General features: G+C 40.2%; 1 protein-coding gene across 4 annotated transcripts in view; it reads left to right on the forward strand.

Annotated features, from left to right (window-relative positions):
- Nucleotides 1-6,039: 6,039 nt before the first annotated feature.
- LOC124221410 (uncharacterized) overlaps nt 6,040-18,561 on the forward strand; it is a 99,871-nt gene continuing 87,349 nt past the window's right edge. Inside the window, exons 1-3 of one of the 4 annotated variants that reach the window (XM_046631389.2) lie at nt 6,040-6,104; nt 8,023-8,383; nt 15,251-15,471. In XM_046631389.2, coding sequence (XP_046487345.1) covers nt 15,438-15,471 — 34 coding nt within the window. In that variant the 5' untranslated portion in view covers nt 6,040-6,104; nt 8,023-8,383; nt 15,251-15,437. Of the gene's footprint in view, nt 6,105-6,376; nt 6,542-6,572; nt 7,798-8,022; nt 8,384-15,250; nt 15,472-18,561 lie in introns of those variants that run through there. The other 3 variants (XM_046631387.2, XM_046631386.2, XM_046631388.2) reach the window with 3 other exon arrangements.

Below are 18,561 nucleotides of genomic sequence, written 5' to 3' on the forward strand. Positions count from 1 at the left end.
CGTGAGAGCGTGAATCTTATACGTATGTACAAATATCGATGTATGTGTGTATGTATCTAATGTGTACATGGTAGAAGCGCGTTGCACTCGTGATGAGAAATCGATAGATAAGCCGAGTTGAGTTGTTCCTTTAAAGAGGGAAGCTTTGAACTCAATACCCACACTCCATTGATATTTAGGAGCTCGTCTATTAACGATCATCGTTACTCTTAATCGGTCTCCGTTGCGCGGCCCTGTTCAACTCAATTTTCTACATTCCGTGATCTAATCCCCTCCGATTTGAGAGATCTGTAGTTATACGTGTGTCACTTTAACGAGGCTCTGACGAGTGACGCAAATTTAAGCCTTAGCGTGTCAATTAAATTCGCCGTAGAATCGTCCTTCACAAATGTCTGTTTACACAAAAACGTAGGTCTTTGTAATTATAAAGTTCGCAAGGCTGAGCAATCTAATCATAATTGACGACGAGAATCGAATCGCGGGATAACTTGAAAAGTCGGAGAGCACGGTTTTTAAATAAATGAGAAATACGCGGCGAAGTGCTTCCAAGGTTTCTAAATTCGGCGAAACCTCGAAACGCTCGTTTCTTACCGACCAATATAATACACGTTCATTCTACACTAATTGAATTTACCTAGAAACCAGACGAAGTTCGTAAAAATTTCTTCTTTTCCCAAACGTCGAGGCTTTTTACGAGGCGAAATGAATTTATTCATTTATTCAAGACTGTACAAAGAAGTAGCAGGTCAAAGTTCAACCCGTTGATTGTTTGCGCCCCAAGATTTTCAGTTTCTCTTCTTTGTTCAGAATGTGTTCCACATCAGTCCAATTTTCCAACGAGACTTTAGAATACAGAGGCACGATGCATAAACCACTTCGCGTTTCACCCTCGATCCTACGAATTTGTAGACTCGGTGAAAAATACAATCGTTATATGTGCCTCAAAAACAAGAGCATAAAATCGCTTTTATCAGCTGCATTCTCTCTGCGATGTCTCACAAAGTTCGCTTTGGGAGATTGGATTAATTCGTTAGATTCGGAAAAATTATCGAGGCTATTGATAACGGGTCGCGACATCGAGCCAAATTTTGGCAAATACTTTATTTTACAGCGAGACTAGCTCGCTGAGATAAATGTGGAGAAGACGCGAGATTACATCAAGACTAGGGGTAGAATTTTGTAGGTAACAGTGAAGAAGTGTAGAAAAGTAGACAACGTTATCTTGAATGGACGCCTTTCAGACGCGGGGTGAGTTTTAGGACATAACGGATCTGGGACGAACGGGCGAAACTCTTACGTAGAACACGGCGAAATGCGCGAGACGGTGATGGAAATTGTGGCTGGGGATAATGTTTATGCTAATTCTGACGTTGCCGTTCTGGCCTCGCTCTCTTTTTCTTCTCCTATTTTTTTCTTTTACTGTCAACGTTTACGTCGCGTTGCACGACGCTTTTTACGCTGGCTGAGTACAATCATTGCGTTATTTAAAACGCTGCGCAACGACAGATTCCCGCTAATTTTTCCGTTCGGTTACTCGGTTTTTGTACTGTTTTTTTATTTGTTTTTTCTTTTTTTTTTTTTTTTTAAGTAATCGACACGAATATCGGAACGCATGCTTAAACTTTTTTAAAGCTCTCGATAAAATGGTTGTATATTATTCGTAAAATCGTCGTGTGAAGCTGTATAAGCATTAATTCCGGAGAGTGCGACAAGTTCCTTATGCAGAAAAATCTTGAGAGGCTCATACCGCTCTATCACATTTGCTCACATTGTTATTACTCGCGTTTAGAAACTCTTTTGAATTTTGGTTTTACGGTACGACGATTGAAGAATTTTGTTCCATGAATTTCTTCACCTTACGGGAAATTTTTTCGAAACACTTTCACATTCGTGAAAAGTGAGATGAGTTATCCGTGCATATATTTATAGACAAATTAGATTGTAATTCCTGAATTTTGTTTTTGTTTCTGCAACTGTTTTAATAACGTCAGCGACGATGTTCTCTACACTTTTCATTCGTACAAGGACTAAAACGATACTGCAAGGTATAATCTGGCTATAATCCCATATCCGCCTTTGATCTCGCGGATAAAAGCAAAAACGATGGTCGACGGGGAAATGTCGGTAAAAAAATACGATCGCCGAATTGTCTGGGTTGAAAATTTCCGAGGATCGAAAAATATCGGCAACACGAGGCGCGGTTTTGTACACCCGCTTCGATAATGTACGAGTATAGCAACGAAACTCGATACTTCCGAGGTGGAAAGTTACGCTTTGACGAAAACCGGAGGCTACAATATTGAAAGGTTTCAACGGCGTTGAAGCGATCGCGGTATCGATATACGGACTCCCTGATCCGCGTCAAATTTTTTTTACGATCAGAAATTGGCTCACTTTATGCTGAAAAAAATGTTGTCCCAACCGATTTTCCGCCTCCCGCATATCGTCGGCAATGTTTCTATTTCGACCGGTTAATCCGTGACCTCGCAAATTATTTTTTGATTTTATTTGCGCGTTTTTCCAATTTTCCAATCCCTCGTTACCTCGCTACTTGCCTTTTACTGCGATTGAGAAAGTGCGAAGTGTCCGGCCATCCGGCGTCGCGATGCTGACGGAACACTCGAACTCGAACTCGAACTTCCCCCATATCTATATCCGTCCGCACCGTGACTCGTGAGCAAATAAAATCGCCGGTTGTGGGTTACTTTTTTTGCCGATATAGACCCGCGGAATGCAAGGGGAAAAAGGAGCCGGTTACGTACTCGAAATTATTTTTAGAACGTTGACGGGGAATTGTTTAGCCAATAAAAACGGTTTTACAATAAGCTGATTTAAAAAGCAAGAATTTACGATCGAATAATTAAACATCCTACGCGTGTATTACACGTATACATCATGCATAACACAATGCCGGTACCCACATTTTGTGGGCACACCGAATATCACCCACAGATAACGATAATACGAAACGAGATATAGAAAGATGTTGTGCCGCTATTCGTTGCTGCGAAAATCTCTCTTCTTTCCTACAATATTGCATGATTTTTGGAAAGAAGGAAAAAATTTTCCCTGAGATGCATTTGTATTCGATGACATTCTGCAAATTTCACCGATTGCGAAATTAAACTGTGAATATTCGCACGTCACTTGCTAATGTCATAATTATACGCCCCTCTTTGAATAAAAGTAAAAATTTTGTGCGGACGTACGTACAGACTTCCGGAGTATGTGAAAGAACATCGTTTGAACTAGTATATCGCATCATTGCCAATGTCGCATTTTTCGGATTTTTAACCCTCGCATTTTATCTTGTAGAATTTTATTATACCCCCGTTTAATTTGCGTTGTATTTTCATCATATATTGCGGATCGATGATTATTCCTGTATAATATACGTCGTCACGTGTCACGTTAGAAATTCTCTCAGATGAGCACCGGAAAACGCAAAATCCACAACTCCAACAACCAGCGTAATAACAACAACGATGTTGAGGCCGAATCATTTCTCCGGTACATATCAACAAACAGACCGAGTCGTGTGGCGCTTTCGCTTCGTTTCGTGGAATTTAATGCTTCCAATGATATAATTGATAAACGAGAGGGTTGGTCGGTACTTTGGTAGGAACCGCTCGTTTGCAGAGGGCAAAGCAAATGTGTATCAAAGGTGCGAGGATACGCGGATATGCCCAAGGGATTTCAAAGAAAACTTTTACTACAGACCTGCCTGACTCTTTACCATTTTTTAAACATTTTTTTTTGGTTTTTCTTTTACACGTAAAGTAACGTAGACGCAACTGACACGTCGTATCAAGAGTCGGTGAACTTTTTCACAAGCGAATCTTTTCCGCCATTCAATTTTTCTATGTCCTTGAAAATTCTAATTAATAATTATATTTATCAGAAATTTTTCTCACGATTTGTGAAAAACTTCAGACGTTATGTCGGTTAGAATTTTGTTTCATTACAAGTTTTTTGACTTTAGGGAGTCGTGAAATTTTTGTTTGTTTATTTTCAAACCTAAAGTTATGGATTGTAAATATTTAATTTAGATTCTGCGAGCGTCGGAATTGCAGAAAGTAATCAATTAGAATGCGCGAAACTCTTGAGTGCAAGTTTTTATGCGAACGTGAAAACGTTTTCGATCTTATCGTTAGCTAAGCGCCATTCCTGATTAAAGACATTGTAAAAACTTTATTTGACCGGACGGAATTGCTTGTTATAAACTTCGACGAAGTAGTAAATTGAAAAGTATTCGTCAATTAGGGAGAGTTCTAGTGATTTTACGTAATTATTTCACGCAATATGGTGCAAAAGAGACGTATTCATAGCATTTTATATTATGTAAATAAACCAGCTCTGATCGGTTTTGCGAAATTACGTAACGTTTTGTAAAAATAACGAGGAATTTCACGGCGTTGTATAAAGTTTTGAATAAATCACACATTAGATAACAATAAAATTTCAATAATTTGAGAAAAGTTTTCAGGATCAGAATATTCAAAATGTTTAAACTTCTGCGTTATTCGAACTTCCGGAAGTTCATTTCCATCACGCTGTGGGTATTAAAGGGAAAAAAAGTAGGGAAAAGTTCTAAGATAGGGAAAGTAAAAAAAACAAAAAACATTACTGAAAAGTATCTCAAATACCAAACGACTACGACACGTTTTGAATTCCAGAGATTTGAAATTACATAACGATAAACTACCGTGAATCACAACTGGACGCGACCAATTCGCGACCATTAACATCACAGGCACGAAATAACGGTTTTTTTTTTTTTTTTTTGTCAAACCCTTTTTTTCTCTTATTCAATTTTTTTATCCAGACGAACAGTTCGATCGATTATTTTTATATTTCCCGTGACTAGCAAGAATTTTTTACGCCAAACGGCAAAACTGAGTCTCGTCATAAAAAACTAATCCAGTCGGAATGTAAATTTGAAATTTTTCGATACCACTGTTTTTTTTATCTTATTGTCGGGGGATTCACTGGTTGTCCAATTGTAAGTCCAGAATTTCAACCAGATGCCGCATTAGCTACGACGAATTTATTTTCCTCACACAACTCTTACGTTTTCACAATTTTACAGTAAATTATCATAACTAAACAAGTTGGGAAATTTAATTTTTCTTAACATTTTTTCCCCTACGATCGTTATTTTTCGACAGAAATTCAAGGTGGCTGCCGAAGCTACTGCAAAATCTGATCGAAATTCTGGATATCAACTACCAATACATCCCCCCCCCCCCCCCCCCCCCTTCTTCGCCCAACGACCAGTGAAAGAAAATATTGATATTAAAAAATAGAAATATCACCCAATTTTTTCTTTAACATGGCGACACGTTTAGAGACAGAAGAGAGTTAAATTTTATTAAACAATGTCCCGGAGCAATGTGCCCCCTAAGGACAACACAAATGGTGAAAGAAAAAATAAATATAAAATAAAATGAAATAAAAATAAAAAATAAACATATAACAATGTATAAAAATATTTAAAGAAAATACGCCAACTAGAGGAACCTTACTAAAGCTAGTCAGCTAAAAGCTAATCCTACGAAGCACATATATGTACGAGTTGTGAATCAAGTATCGACATATTAAATTAAATCAGGCATCTACAGGTGATATCGGTTAGCAATAAACAGTATCGCTGGCCAAATATTCCCTAAGTTTTACCCTAAAGACAGATACGGAAGATGATTCACGAATCGAGATAGGCAACGAGTTCCAGAGGACACAAGCCGATACGAGAAACGATCTTTGGCATACAGTTGTTCGGTGTAAACGGATCCTTTGGGTCACCTCTGGTGAATCGGTGACGTATTGCCGGCAAGAACACCAACTCGTCAGAGATACAACTACGTGACCCGAGACTCAAAGTATCGAAAAGTAAAGTTCCCGACAGGTACTTGCGCCTATCAGCCAAAGCAAGCCATCCAAGCATACGGTGGTATGGGCTGATATGCTCAGATTTGTGCGCATCAAATACGAAGAGAGAGAGAGAGAGAGAGAGAGAGAGAGAGAGAGAAAGCAAAAACGTAAGAGTAATAATCCTGCAAGCCTGCAAGTACGGCACGCGTGTGTAGCGTGTATTACGGGACCAGGTACGTACGACACCGGTGTCGGGGGATGGTTATACCGCTGAAAGGGTTGGTTTTGGGGTGGTTTTGGGACGGTTGTAACGTTGCCGCGATGTTCGCGAGGGCCGGGGGAGGCTGTGTTGAGGGCAACGGGGGGCGGGGCCGGGGAGCGAGGGGGAGGACCGCGACGAGGGGTTTCTGAGGTGAGGAGGGGGGGAGGGGGGAGGGGGGAGGGGGGCTATCCGCGTAGGATACGCATGCTCGTGCCTCAGTGGAGCGCGCGACTTCGTACCGAGAGCAACGGCGAACTTTTCTGACCGTACATCAATTACATTACACTTGTACACCTACGTTACACCGCTGAGTTACACATACGATATGTATATATACATACATACACCCAATACGTTGTACACGCGTTACGCGTCGGAAATTTTTGTCAGTCCCGTATAATCGTTGCGGTACGTTGATGATACTAATAATAATAATAATAATAATAAAAATAATAATAACAACAATAATAATAATTGTGGTAAATTGAGAAGAGGAGGAAATAATTTGCCGCAACACACGTCGTCTCTTCGCTACTCCCCCTCCCCCCCCAGTTCCACCCCCGTTCATCCCGCCGCTCGAACCTGTGAGAATTCTATCAAGGATATAAATTATCATGCCGCGGTATATAACGAGTTAATTTTTTCATTGAGCATGCAACGATAAGAAATTCGAACGCCGTGCGAAACGCACGTTATGTACGGTAGGACTGTTGATATTGTTTGAAATAACAAGGCGATTTTAATTGTTGCATTTACACCGATGCCGATAATTACGAGGCGGATGGTCGGGGGATCGCGACCTGAGGGTTGACCCGCGCCGTTTTTATACCGTGCTAAACTCGTTGGGTTCGGTTTATTTTGCACGTTTTATTTTGTTGTTGTTGGTTCGTTTGTATAATACGGAGGGTACGAGTAACCGCAGCTGCAGCGATCTGCTGGTGATATGATGTTTTATTTTTGACATTTGACAAAAAAAAAAAAAATAAATAAATAAATAAATAAATTGATAAGTAAACAATTGATGAAAAAAATCTTTCCTTCGTAAGTATAAGTAGCTCGTCGAAGAGCGCACGCACAAGTGTTTCATGTTTTAATTAAATGTATAATTACGGTGTATAAACTAATCGGTGCGCGTATATGTATATATTGATACATCAGTGCACAAGGGTTTCTTAACGTGGATGATAAATACAAGCTTCTAAATGAAAATATTCTGCGTATAATTGTATTGACTTTCGCCCCGTTACTTGCACGGTCTAATTCGAGATTGTTCAACGTTCGTTAACGTGTATCGATATGTGTTAGAAATGCATCGTGTATATACTGTGAAAAAATGATCACGACCAACTTCAAGTTTTTCGAAACCCTTTTTAGGTGCGATCTCCAGTGATCGTGAGCGAATCGGTTAGCGAGAGGGGTGTAATAACAAAATAATTACATTACAATACGGACAACAAAGTATACGATAAAAATTGAACAACGACGTGGGATTGAAATAATTAACCTTTATAACGAAAGAAAAATCGTATAATATAAATCTCTCAACGATAAGCGGGATAAAGTTGGCAAGTTAATGTTTTTGTTTCTCAAATTTAACAAGTGCGGACAAAGTATTTATAAAACGAATATAACCGACTTACTGCAGTGTTAATAATATGTGAAAAGTAAAACGAAAGTTTTGAAAAATTTTCAATTCCAGCCTCTTTCTTTTCCCGTCTCCGGTTTTTCTTCCTCTTCTTTCATCCATCGCCTTTCCCTTCCCCCTTTATTTCTCTCTCTCTATCTCTCTCTCCACGAAGATTCTTCGTTTCTGTTAACGATAAACGGGCGAATTCGAATCGCGGTAGAAATTAAAGAAAATTTGAACCCCTTAATTTTTCTCTTTCCAGTCACACAAGGATCAGAGTTCCACGCGTTTAGTACCTACGTGTAGTGAAATTGGAATTAAGTGATTACATTAGCGAACCGAGCAACAAGTATACAAGGCTCGGCCGGCCGCCTCAGCAGGGCATCTGCTCTATCTCCTCTTGGTGTTGTTACCCGCGAGAGGGGGAGAAAGTCGGCGAAGGGTTGCAGACGGCTGCCGATCGATCTGCGGATTTCGTTCTCGTGATTTCGTGGATATTTAATCGTCGGAAAAAAAGTGCGGGTTGAAAAGAAGGAGCGGGAGAATTTTGGAAAATGCAACCCCGCTGCAACCCCCGTAAAAGGACCTGAAACAGCCCCGCTGCAAAGTCTGACGAATTTAAGGTAAGACCTTGAGAATATTTTCAATATATTTTTATTCCCTGTTGTAATTTATTTGTGCGCTTATTTTAGCCTCTGTGTAAAGATGGTAGTATATACGAATGGTTTACTGCTAGTTGTTGGGTAAAATTTACTAGTCTTCGACGAAACTGTGCGTTGTGGTAGGTACGTTTTGTAGGTGTTGCTTGTATATATGTATATACACAATGTGTGCAGTCGTTACTGGATACAGATTAATAAACCCCGAGGTCTATATTGCGCCGAGATCGGTAAATTCTTATTATTCCTAGGGTAAACGAAACAAACATTCTTGTCGACGAATTGTTGAATAATTAAAATTTATTCCCATAGTTAATATTATCTCTATTTTATATAGTTCCGAGTCGTTGATAGAGTCTCGAATCTCGACACGCGAGTGCGGAGCGCAAAAGCTGGAAACAATTCGGAACTGCTTATCCCCCAGTTTTTGTCATTCGGAACGTGAAGAAAGGGGAGAAAATATCGGAAATTTGAATAATCGTAGAAAATTGGGTAACGTGGTTTGAATTGAATTTCGAACGCGCTTTTTACGAGGCTTGAAATTTATAACGTTATAACGCAACGATGCATTTTTTGGAAAACTCGTTATTTCCCAACTTTGGGACTCCACTTGACAATAAAAATACTTGCGCAAACCAAACCTCCTCGAAGTGACTCTCAAGCTGCGAAATATAAACTTTTCGTTCAACGTTCAGTCTTTCTGTAAGTTGATCTCTTCATTTTACATCCGACAATTATATTATCATAACAATACATCGGCTCTCTGATTCGCATTTGCCTTCGTTTTACCTAATTGAATATTCCCTATCGCTCCGCGGCCGCGTTACCGTAATAAAAATTTCTCTTTTGGGATTAACGAATAAGATAACGGTTCACCGCTCGATCTTCATGGCGAGCCGAGTCTCGCCTTACACCTTACACCTTACACCTTGCATCCGTATCATGGAATTCCCAAGTTCGGTCGGAGGTGGCGCCTTTTAAAATTCAATTACACGATCCCGGAAGCCGGTGTTCCACGACGACGGGTTAAAAGACCGACGTGGGAATCGAACGACTCCAGTGGTCTCCAATCGCCTTCGCAATTTTCGAGCGAGTCGAGTTCGAGAGCTTCGCCGTCACCTTGGTCGAGGAATTTTTCCGAGTCGTATAGGCTAGAACAGGCCGCCTAGACCTCCCTACCCATACTCACTTACACAGAGGGTCGAAAATACCCCGGTGACTCACGGCGCACATCCGAATTCCTCGTTTCCGCTACACGTTTCGGTGAACGCATGCATACGCGGGAACGAACGCTGGTTGCATCGCGCGGCTTTGTGCCAGCGGGCGGAATCACCGAATGCCGAAGAAACGGATTGCGTCTTTCATCCGCAGAGGCGTACGCAGGTGGTCGCACTCTCCGAATTGCCGATTCGGTGCCAAGAATTGACGGTGTGTGTATTTGGGATTTTTTTTTGGTTTTTTAAATTTCTTCATTTCCGTCTGTTTGGCTTCAGCTCATTAAGAAAAGTCTTCTCCCGACTTTTTGAGATTTTCGATTACCGAGTAAATTTCAACTTGTTATAACACACGTGTTACGTGTGTCATTTATTTGATCGGCCAAGCTTTCAAGACTCGCGACAATTTTCCCAGGAGACTTTGAATTTCGAGTGTTTATGCGTTGGTCGAAAACAGACGCGACACAAAGCTTCGGGTTTTTATTGGTTTTATTTCGTTACTCGGGTTGAACAATCGTTGAATTTACTGTAACCTGATACGCTAGGAAATACCGCGGACTGCGGAACGAAATTATTTGTCTCGTTCTTATACTCGTAACCGTGTGATAAAAGAATGTCTCAGAGTGTCGAGTAGTTCGTTAAAGAGATGTGGCAGAAAATGTATTTTCACTCCGAAACGAAAATTGATCGTGTTTCGAGCAGGTCATTTTTACCTTTTAAAGCTTCAATCTCCCGCTTTTAAACCCTCGATTCGTCGCTATTAGAATTTTCACTTAATGAAACTTGAATTGAGAATGAAATGCAACTCCTCATCTCACTCTTGTACATTTAAAGCTACCAAACTTCACAGATATAATTCAGTTTGTCAGATCTTTTTAATACTTCTTTTCTCTCTTTGTGCACAGTCAAAAATCGCAAAAAAATTTCGCCACTCTCCCGCGGTAACCAATGGTCCAAAAACACATGCCGAAATCTCTTTTGAATTTTGAATTTTGATTTTTGAAAAGATGCAAAAACGATGCGCGAGAATGAAACGGCGTTGAATACAACTTTGCTCGATTCTCGTGTCTCCCCAGATATTTTACGCGACAAATTTCACGTCTTTCCAAAATGGAACGCGCTTTGCCGAGTCGCTTGGGTCGCTTGACGATGAAATATGCAGGACATACCCGGCCTACCTGCAGTCCTTACATGTACAATGTATGTAACCGCATACATACGCACCCGGCATATTCGCCGAGCACTCATGTCCGTTGACCGAAACGTGAAGAAATTTTCTTTTCCCTCAATTTTCCTCCCTTCTTTCCCATCTTATTTACCGCAGGGCTCCGAGTATGCTCCAATTACAATTCTCCCCGCGGTTACACGTACATTATATCCGTGCTCCTCGCACGCTCACAAAAGACATGCACAAAACACCCTCGTCGTAAAGTCATGGGTAAATCAACGATTATATACGCGTACGGTAAAATTTTCTTTTTGCCTTTGATTATTATAGTAGATAAATATGCACGTATACAAAAATCATTGCAGAGAAAAGTTGCAGGGAAAATCATTGATACCCTTGTTAAAATTTCGAAAACTTTTTGGTCAATTCACATTTTTTTGGTTAAGAATAAGGCGAGGTTATAAGAATTAACCAAATTGCGATACCGTGCATTCCCGTTGATCTTTAATATTATTTCTTTCTCTCTTTTTTTTTTTAAATTTATTCCAACCGCGTAAATGTACGCGATACTGATATTCGATAAAGAAGTGAAGTGTGATACTTTGCAAAATTTAGTCATTGTCCAGTGTTTTTTCTTCCGCGGACACGTGTCGTGAATATTTTTGTATACGAAAAGAAATTACCGCAGCACAAAATGGAGTTTTTTAAATATGTAATCCCGGGAGATTCAGCCAAATTCATTATACACTCATTGGTTTTGAGTTTCAAACCCATCCTTCGTATTATATACGAAACATGATTAATTTTAAGCTCTACTCGGAGATGGTTTACCACGCGTGTGTGAATAATAATTATAATAATGATAATAACAATAACAATAACAATAATTTTCAAAAACAGGCTTAGCGGCGAAACGTTAGAGGTATAATTTGTCTCGGGTTTTGAGCTGTTTAGCAGCAATAGCAGCAGCAGCGATTCCATTAACGTGAGGAGAACTATAGACCAGATGCTTGGTCCCCCTATAAATAGACCGTGGATGTATATACGCATTTTGTCATTCGTCGAAGCTCCGCAGCTTCCGCAAAACAATTTCTGAAACCGTGAAGCTCGGTCGCCTTATCGAATTATTACAGATCGCGTTTAGCGTCGATGAAGTTTTTGGTCAACGCGTTCAATGTGATTAAGATGTAACCGAGTATGAAACGCGTATGTGCTATGCAGCTCACTGGAAAGCTGTCCCAATGCGACAAAGTTTGACTGACTTGCGATGACCGCTGAGCTATAAATAATGGATGCATCGATCAATCAATTCCAAAAAAATAACCGAACACGACTCGAGTGAATCGGTAGAAGTTGGTCGATTAATCGATTGTTTCGTTTTTTTTTTTTTTTTTTTTTTTTTAATGGTGCATTTGGGACTAAAATTTCGTAAATTCCAGTACGTAGTCTTGAGAGCTGGAAAGTTTTTTGATAATTCACAAGTTTGATTGAAGATACTTTTCAATATCAGGTGAAAATATTGATTAATTTTTTTACTCGTTGTATCAAATATGTATCTTATTAAGTAAGACAATGATAATAATCGACACTTTAATCGCATAAATTGATATTGCATTGCGTCGTTCATGGGAGTGAAAAACAAAAATCGATCGTGAGGAAAAATGGGCGAGTCGGTCGGATTATTCGAGTTTGTAAAATGATCGATTACACTCCATTAATTGGGGAAAAATATTATTTTTGGTCATTCTTACAAAGTCACGATACGCGGAACGTTTTCGACGAGTAACTTGAACCTCGTTATGTTCGATAGGATGCACTTTATTATGTATGTACACACATCGTGCGAATTTCTATTCTAGCGTTCTCCGATGTTCGTATATTAAACTATTGTATACGAATCGGTATCTCGTAACGAGACCGTGACTGATCACGCCGATCGAACAATCGATTACCCCGTTATTAATAGCAGCAATGATAATGATGTCGATGATGACGACGATGACGATGATAATCGAGAAGCGACCGAGTAAGGGGTAAATACGCGCGTGCACGCCATCGGCCGTATCGCAATCGTATACCGACTTCTGTGTGCAGGGTTTATTACAAGGTATACCTTTGAAACGCAAATAAACTCCTGGATGCCATAAATACTCGACCTAGCGTAAGATTCGCTTGAATATCGATCCGAGGCTTTTTATAGCATTGAAATGCAAGAGCGTCGAAGGTATATAAGGCAGAACTTACGGTTTGCTCTTATTCAGTCAAACCCTTATCTATGGTATGTATATTCCATGTCGGTATCATTCGAGACTCGATATATTTAAATTTATCGCTTCAGGCGGTGTGACTAATCTTTTTCCGCGTTAACCGTGTTGTCAAATTTTTCCAACGCGCATTGAAATATTTTTTCTACAGTCTCGTAACTAATTCAGTTTCATACCGTAATTGAAGAATATTTTAGTTTTGAGTAAAAAATGAAAATAAATTTTGTACTATTAGACTTTAAACGCAGAATCTAGTTTGTGTTATTGTTTTTTTTTTTCCTCGTCATATATTTTCTTGTTACTATTGCGACAAGTTGACGTTGTTACAACGGTAAATTGATGTCAAGGCGTTGTTTATCTGAAAAATTGTATATTAAACTAAACAAACGTATCGATCAACGTTCCTGAAACCAGAAAATGTACGCCACGGGCAAATGCAATCACACTTTAAATAGCTCGTAACAACTGTACCACATTTGTTTGTATAAATTTCAAAACTATTTGAATTTAACCGTTACAGCAACGAGATACCCACTGTACCATGAGAGAAATTTTTGCACCAACTGAAGAAAATGAAATTTCTCCTCAATGTTCCGTACACTGAGAAAAATTTTTTGGTAATCGTAACGCAAAATCAGTTTGTTCGCTTTACTCTAATTTTTTAGTTAAACAAGGCTTTGACGTCAATTTATCGTTGCACAAGCATTAAATTTTCGCAACAGTTGCAAGAAAATATATCAACAGAGATCGTAACGAGAAAGAACAGCAACGGATACCAGACTTTCCGGTAACAGCTAGAAAACTAATTTTCATTTTCTACCTAGAACTATATTTTTGGATTGTGGTAAAAAATGAAAATATTTAAGGGGGTATTCTAGTGTAGAGGCATGAATTTGAGGTGTTTTTTGAAGTGCTATAAACAAAAAACAAAAAATATTTTTACCATCCATTTTTTTATCAGGCGTTTATTATTATTTCACGATTACAAAAAAAAAAAAAAACAAGTCAAAAAATACAAAATTGAAAGTGCTATGAGTTGTTGAAGTGGGGGGTACAAAAAAAATGGCGCGTCAATGTTGTCACGATTGCAAGCATTTTCAAAATCAGACAAAAAAAAAAAAAAAGATTATTAATCTACATAAATGCAGCTATCGTACTAACTAAAAAAAATCGAAAAAAAATTTTTTTTTGCCAAATTACGGCTGTCCGAAAAAATAATACGTTTTTTTTGACTTTTTTGGACGTTTCTGAATTTTTTAAAAATAGTAAAAATTATTATTTCGTTATAATAATAGTTCGTGCGATAGAGACATGTATTGAGAAGATTCTCACCAAATTTCAAGTAAATCGGTTCAATAGAACTTGAGAAATCATGTCAACCGTTTTGAAAAATGTAGTTTTGAGAAAAACGCGTTTAAAGTTTCGAGTAAAATTCGTTCCAGCCGAGCCAGTATTGAAGACGTGTCACTAAAATAGCTATATCTCTGAAAATAATTGAAATTTTGACTTGTCCTTTTAAGGACACATTCTTGAAAGGTTAAGCTTTGAAAATATAAAAAAAAAAAAAACGATTTTTTCAAATTTCTACACTAGAATACCCCCTTAAGGACTGACCTTAAGGACTGATCTACACTAGAATACCCCCTTAAGGACTGAGGAACTAAAAATTTCTCTCAGTGTAACTGTAGGTAACGTTAGGCGTGTCGAAAGTATAATAGAGAGAATAACTTGTTTGAAAATGAGGACAAAGGAAGAAAATGAATTCTCCCGATGTCAATAGGATGCGTATAACAATACGTAGGTGTACATATACCTATGAAATATTGTACGTACAGAATAGAACCAGTGCGAAAACTCGATAGCAACGTATAACCCTTTTCTTCTTGCGATACCCTCAGCTCACCAACGTCGCCCATACGACGTTCCGCTTCTATCTTGCCCTCGGTCATCCATTGTGTCTCGTTTAATCATGTACAGGAGCCGCTACCCGGGTCAGGACGATACGGAGAGACGGTCCATTGTTAATTATCTGAAAAAGTAATACCGTCTCTCGCGTACAACATGCCTGCATGGAAGATGGGCGTGTGTCGTCTGACAGACGAATACATCCACGCACGTTGTACCTGGGCAGAGTGATCGTATAGATCCGATCTAACTAACGTGTCTGGTTCGATTTTGTTCGCAGGGGCGATGGCGTGATCGGCCGCGTTCCTCGCGAATTGGAGTGTTTGTTCAGAGGATGATCATCGGCGTGGCGGTGCTGAGATGACCGCGGGGCGACCGGTACGGCTGCTGCTGCTCAACGCAATCTCAACGATTATAACAGCGATCGAAAACACCACTGCCAACTCCATCCCCCTAAGATTACGACAATGCCGAGCGCCACGCACACGCCCTTTTCGCAAGGTAGGCTTTCCACATCGTCCTTTACGATTATCCGCACCCATCTCACTTCTGCACCTTGCAGACTTCGCTCTCGTTTCGATGAGATTCCATTTTTGAGGATACGAATTATGCGCTTGACGTACAGGTGTATCCAATCGGCTAATGTGAAAACGAAACGCTCACGTTACAAACCGTTATAAACTAAGACAAAATGAGACACACTCGTATTTTGGAAGCCAAGTTTTTTTTAAAGGTATTGGAAGGTTGAAAATAGTGAAATTCTTTGCGATATTTCGTTACGATAACGTTAACAGCTTCAATTCAGCGCAAACGATTGATTCGAGTCTTTTCCCGGGCTTGAAAATCACAGAATGCGTAGTCAGCGTAACGTCAAGACGAAGTTCATCGTAAGTAAAAAAGTTACACCGCAATTTGAATACCGAGGATAATGGTAATAATAGGCGTTAAATTAACGTCGATTTCGAGGCCTTTCACTCGGGAAAATACCGCACATTATTAAGATCCAGTGAAAGGCGACCCTCAGCTTCGTTACACCGCTCTCGAATCAACCCTCGATTGTAGTTTCAGAGTCGAATTATCGCGTCGAAATATCCCGCGCTCGAGTAATGTTAGATAGTTCAATTTCGAGTCTCTCTGCCAATTTCTAACGAAGAATCGAAAATAGATCGACGCGTTCCGTTGGAACGATATTTTAGTTAGAGTTGCATAGATGCAGTATCGCAACGTTAAAACATGAGAAAAATACGTTTAACAATTGAAGTCTTAAACAGGACTGGTTTTTCAATACCGTTGGTTTACGTGGCAAACTTATTCATTTTATAAAATATGAGAGCTCCCGTATATCTTTCATCCACGACGAGTACCAGATCATTAGAAAAAAGGGTGGAAAAACGTTTGATCTCACCCTTTGTAACAGTACAAAGAAGGTGCGTGTGCGACGCGTATATAATAATACGAACAACCGCATCGGTGATGAGAGTCATCGTCTGTAATACGGGTGAAAACGTGAATGACACCGGGTAGATAATCAAGTGCTGGTGTTTGCCCATCAACGTCACCCTCCGGGCGGCGTTTATCCTCGTTTCTCATTAGCGAGTGGCAATGCAGAGGTTGAATGGTAGTGAAAGATCTTCGATATCGTAGAAAAGACCCGTTCGTCTGCACTCGGTTTCGCACAATTCCGAGACCGTTTCTGTCTCATCCTCCAGAGGTACAAGGATCCATAGTTAGGATCCAGACGATACGGGCAGGCACGACGCTCGCTCGTTCTTCGGGTTAATCGGGATTATTTCCCGCCCCGGTCCAGGACCTTTATTTGGTTTCTAGTAGAGCCCGTCCTTGTCGTTCGCCTGCAAACAAGGTCTAGTGGCCCTGCAGTTCCTCGGTTAAGATGATCGGCCGCCCCGTTACCAACGTCGTAAAGTTTATCCAACTCGATTAGCTCTCTCCATCTCCCTGTCTCTCCCCCTCTCTCTTTCTCTATCTCTCTCTCTCCATCCCTTACACCTAGCCACCGCCGTTACCCTGATCGTTGGACTCCCTCCGAACGATCCACCACTTGGTGAATACCGCCCCGGGGATAACTGGGTAACACTTGGGCGAACCGTTAAATGATTCCGCAGACGTAGTAAAAACGTTACCTCGATGTCGGCGAACACGGACGACGATCCGAAGTTGGGCGGTTATACCTGATTATCGGAAAGGTCGTCGACGTAATATACGCTCTGATCTTAAAATCAGCGAAATCACTTTGAGTCCGCGTAATCGTCCGATGAATTTAAGGATTTGTCCGTCGAAAATAGGCTCGATTTTTTGAATTTTTTCACACTTTCCTGCCTATCTCCTCCGGCTGATAATTGAACGGAATTGAAGTGGAAACCGAAGAGGGGGGGCAAGCCGTTCGGAAGGTGTAACAACTATTTTTAATCCGCGATAGTTTACACAGGTTTACCCCCTCGAGCCGTACGTTTCGTCGTGTTTGTTTACATTTGAGGGAGGGGGGAGGAAAAAAAAGAAGAAAAAGAATACTCTTTTGAACATGGCGTAGGTCATCGCGAGGGCGATTTGACACCGCTGTTACTGCGATGATCACCGCGATCGGTTTTCTTCTGGCAGAGCCAACGTTCTAAATTTATCATAAATATATTCCGTCCACTGGTTGGTGTATTTTTTCTTTTCTCATTCGTTTTTTTATTCACACTCTCTCTCTCTCTCTCTCCCTCTGGCGGTATCTTTTAAAATTATTCGACCTTCAAAAGCCGAGACCTTAGCTTGAAATCGAAACGGGTCTCTCGCTTTGATGGATAGAAATTCTTCCGCTGCTTCCTCCCTGCGAGACTTACCGCCATCCATGCGATATTCCCCGAGGGTTAAACGCGAATCGCCAACTTACTCGCATCCAGGCTTCAGGCACATAAAAGCTCGGCCTCCATTCAAGCTTTTGAACCTTCTGCCGGAGCACGGAAAATCTGATGGCGGAACCACGTGTCGCTCCTTTTTGTAGAATTCTGTGGTTCTGTATGATTTCTGCGAAAATTGCGAATCCATGCACGTTTCAGCCAATGTCGTTGAATTTATAGGGTACGTATTTCACATTTATCGGTAAGAGCACGGTGCGCTTATACTCGCTATTTTTTTTTCCTTTTCTTTTGGCAAACGAAGGAAGCTTTGCACAGCTAATAATTACAGTAGATAAATAACAGGCTGCGAATACGAGAACCTATTACATAACCGTCGCGATCATTCATGAATTCATTCATTCATTCCATAGTTTATTCATTCCGCTATGCTAGTTGGCTGAGTTATGAATGCCGCGAAGAGAAAGCTTGCGAGTAGTCATTCACGACGTTCGGTATCAATGTATTCGTGGTCTAAAAATGTACGATTGATCGAAAAGGTACGATGGATTCGGGAAATTTGTCGCAGGCAAACACAGTTGTTCCAACAAAATGGTAATTTGCGGCAATTTCAGGTGAAACTGACGAATAATAAAGGAGGACCATTATATCAGCCGAGGCTATTTTAGTCCATAGCTATAAGCCGGTGTAACGAGCGTCTAATGATTTTTGTTCGAATCGGAGTTCAGTTGTA

The sequence above is a fragment of the Neodiprion pinetum genome, chromosome 6 (genome assembly GCF_021155775.2).
Source record: "Neodiprion pinetum isolate iyNeoPine1 chromosome 6, iyNeoPine1.2, whole genome shotgun sequence".
NCBI lineage: Eukaryota > Metazoa > Arthropoda > Insecta > Hymenoptera > Diprionidae > Neodiprion > Neodiprion pinetum.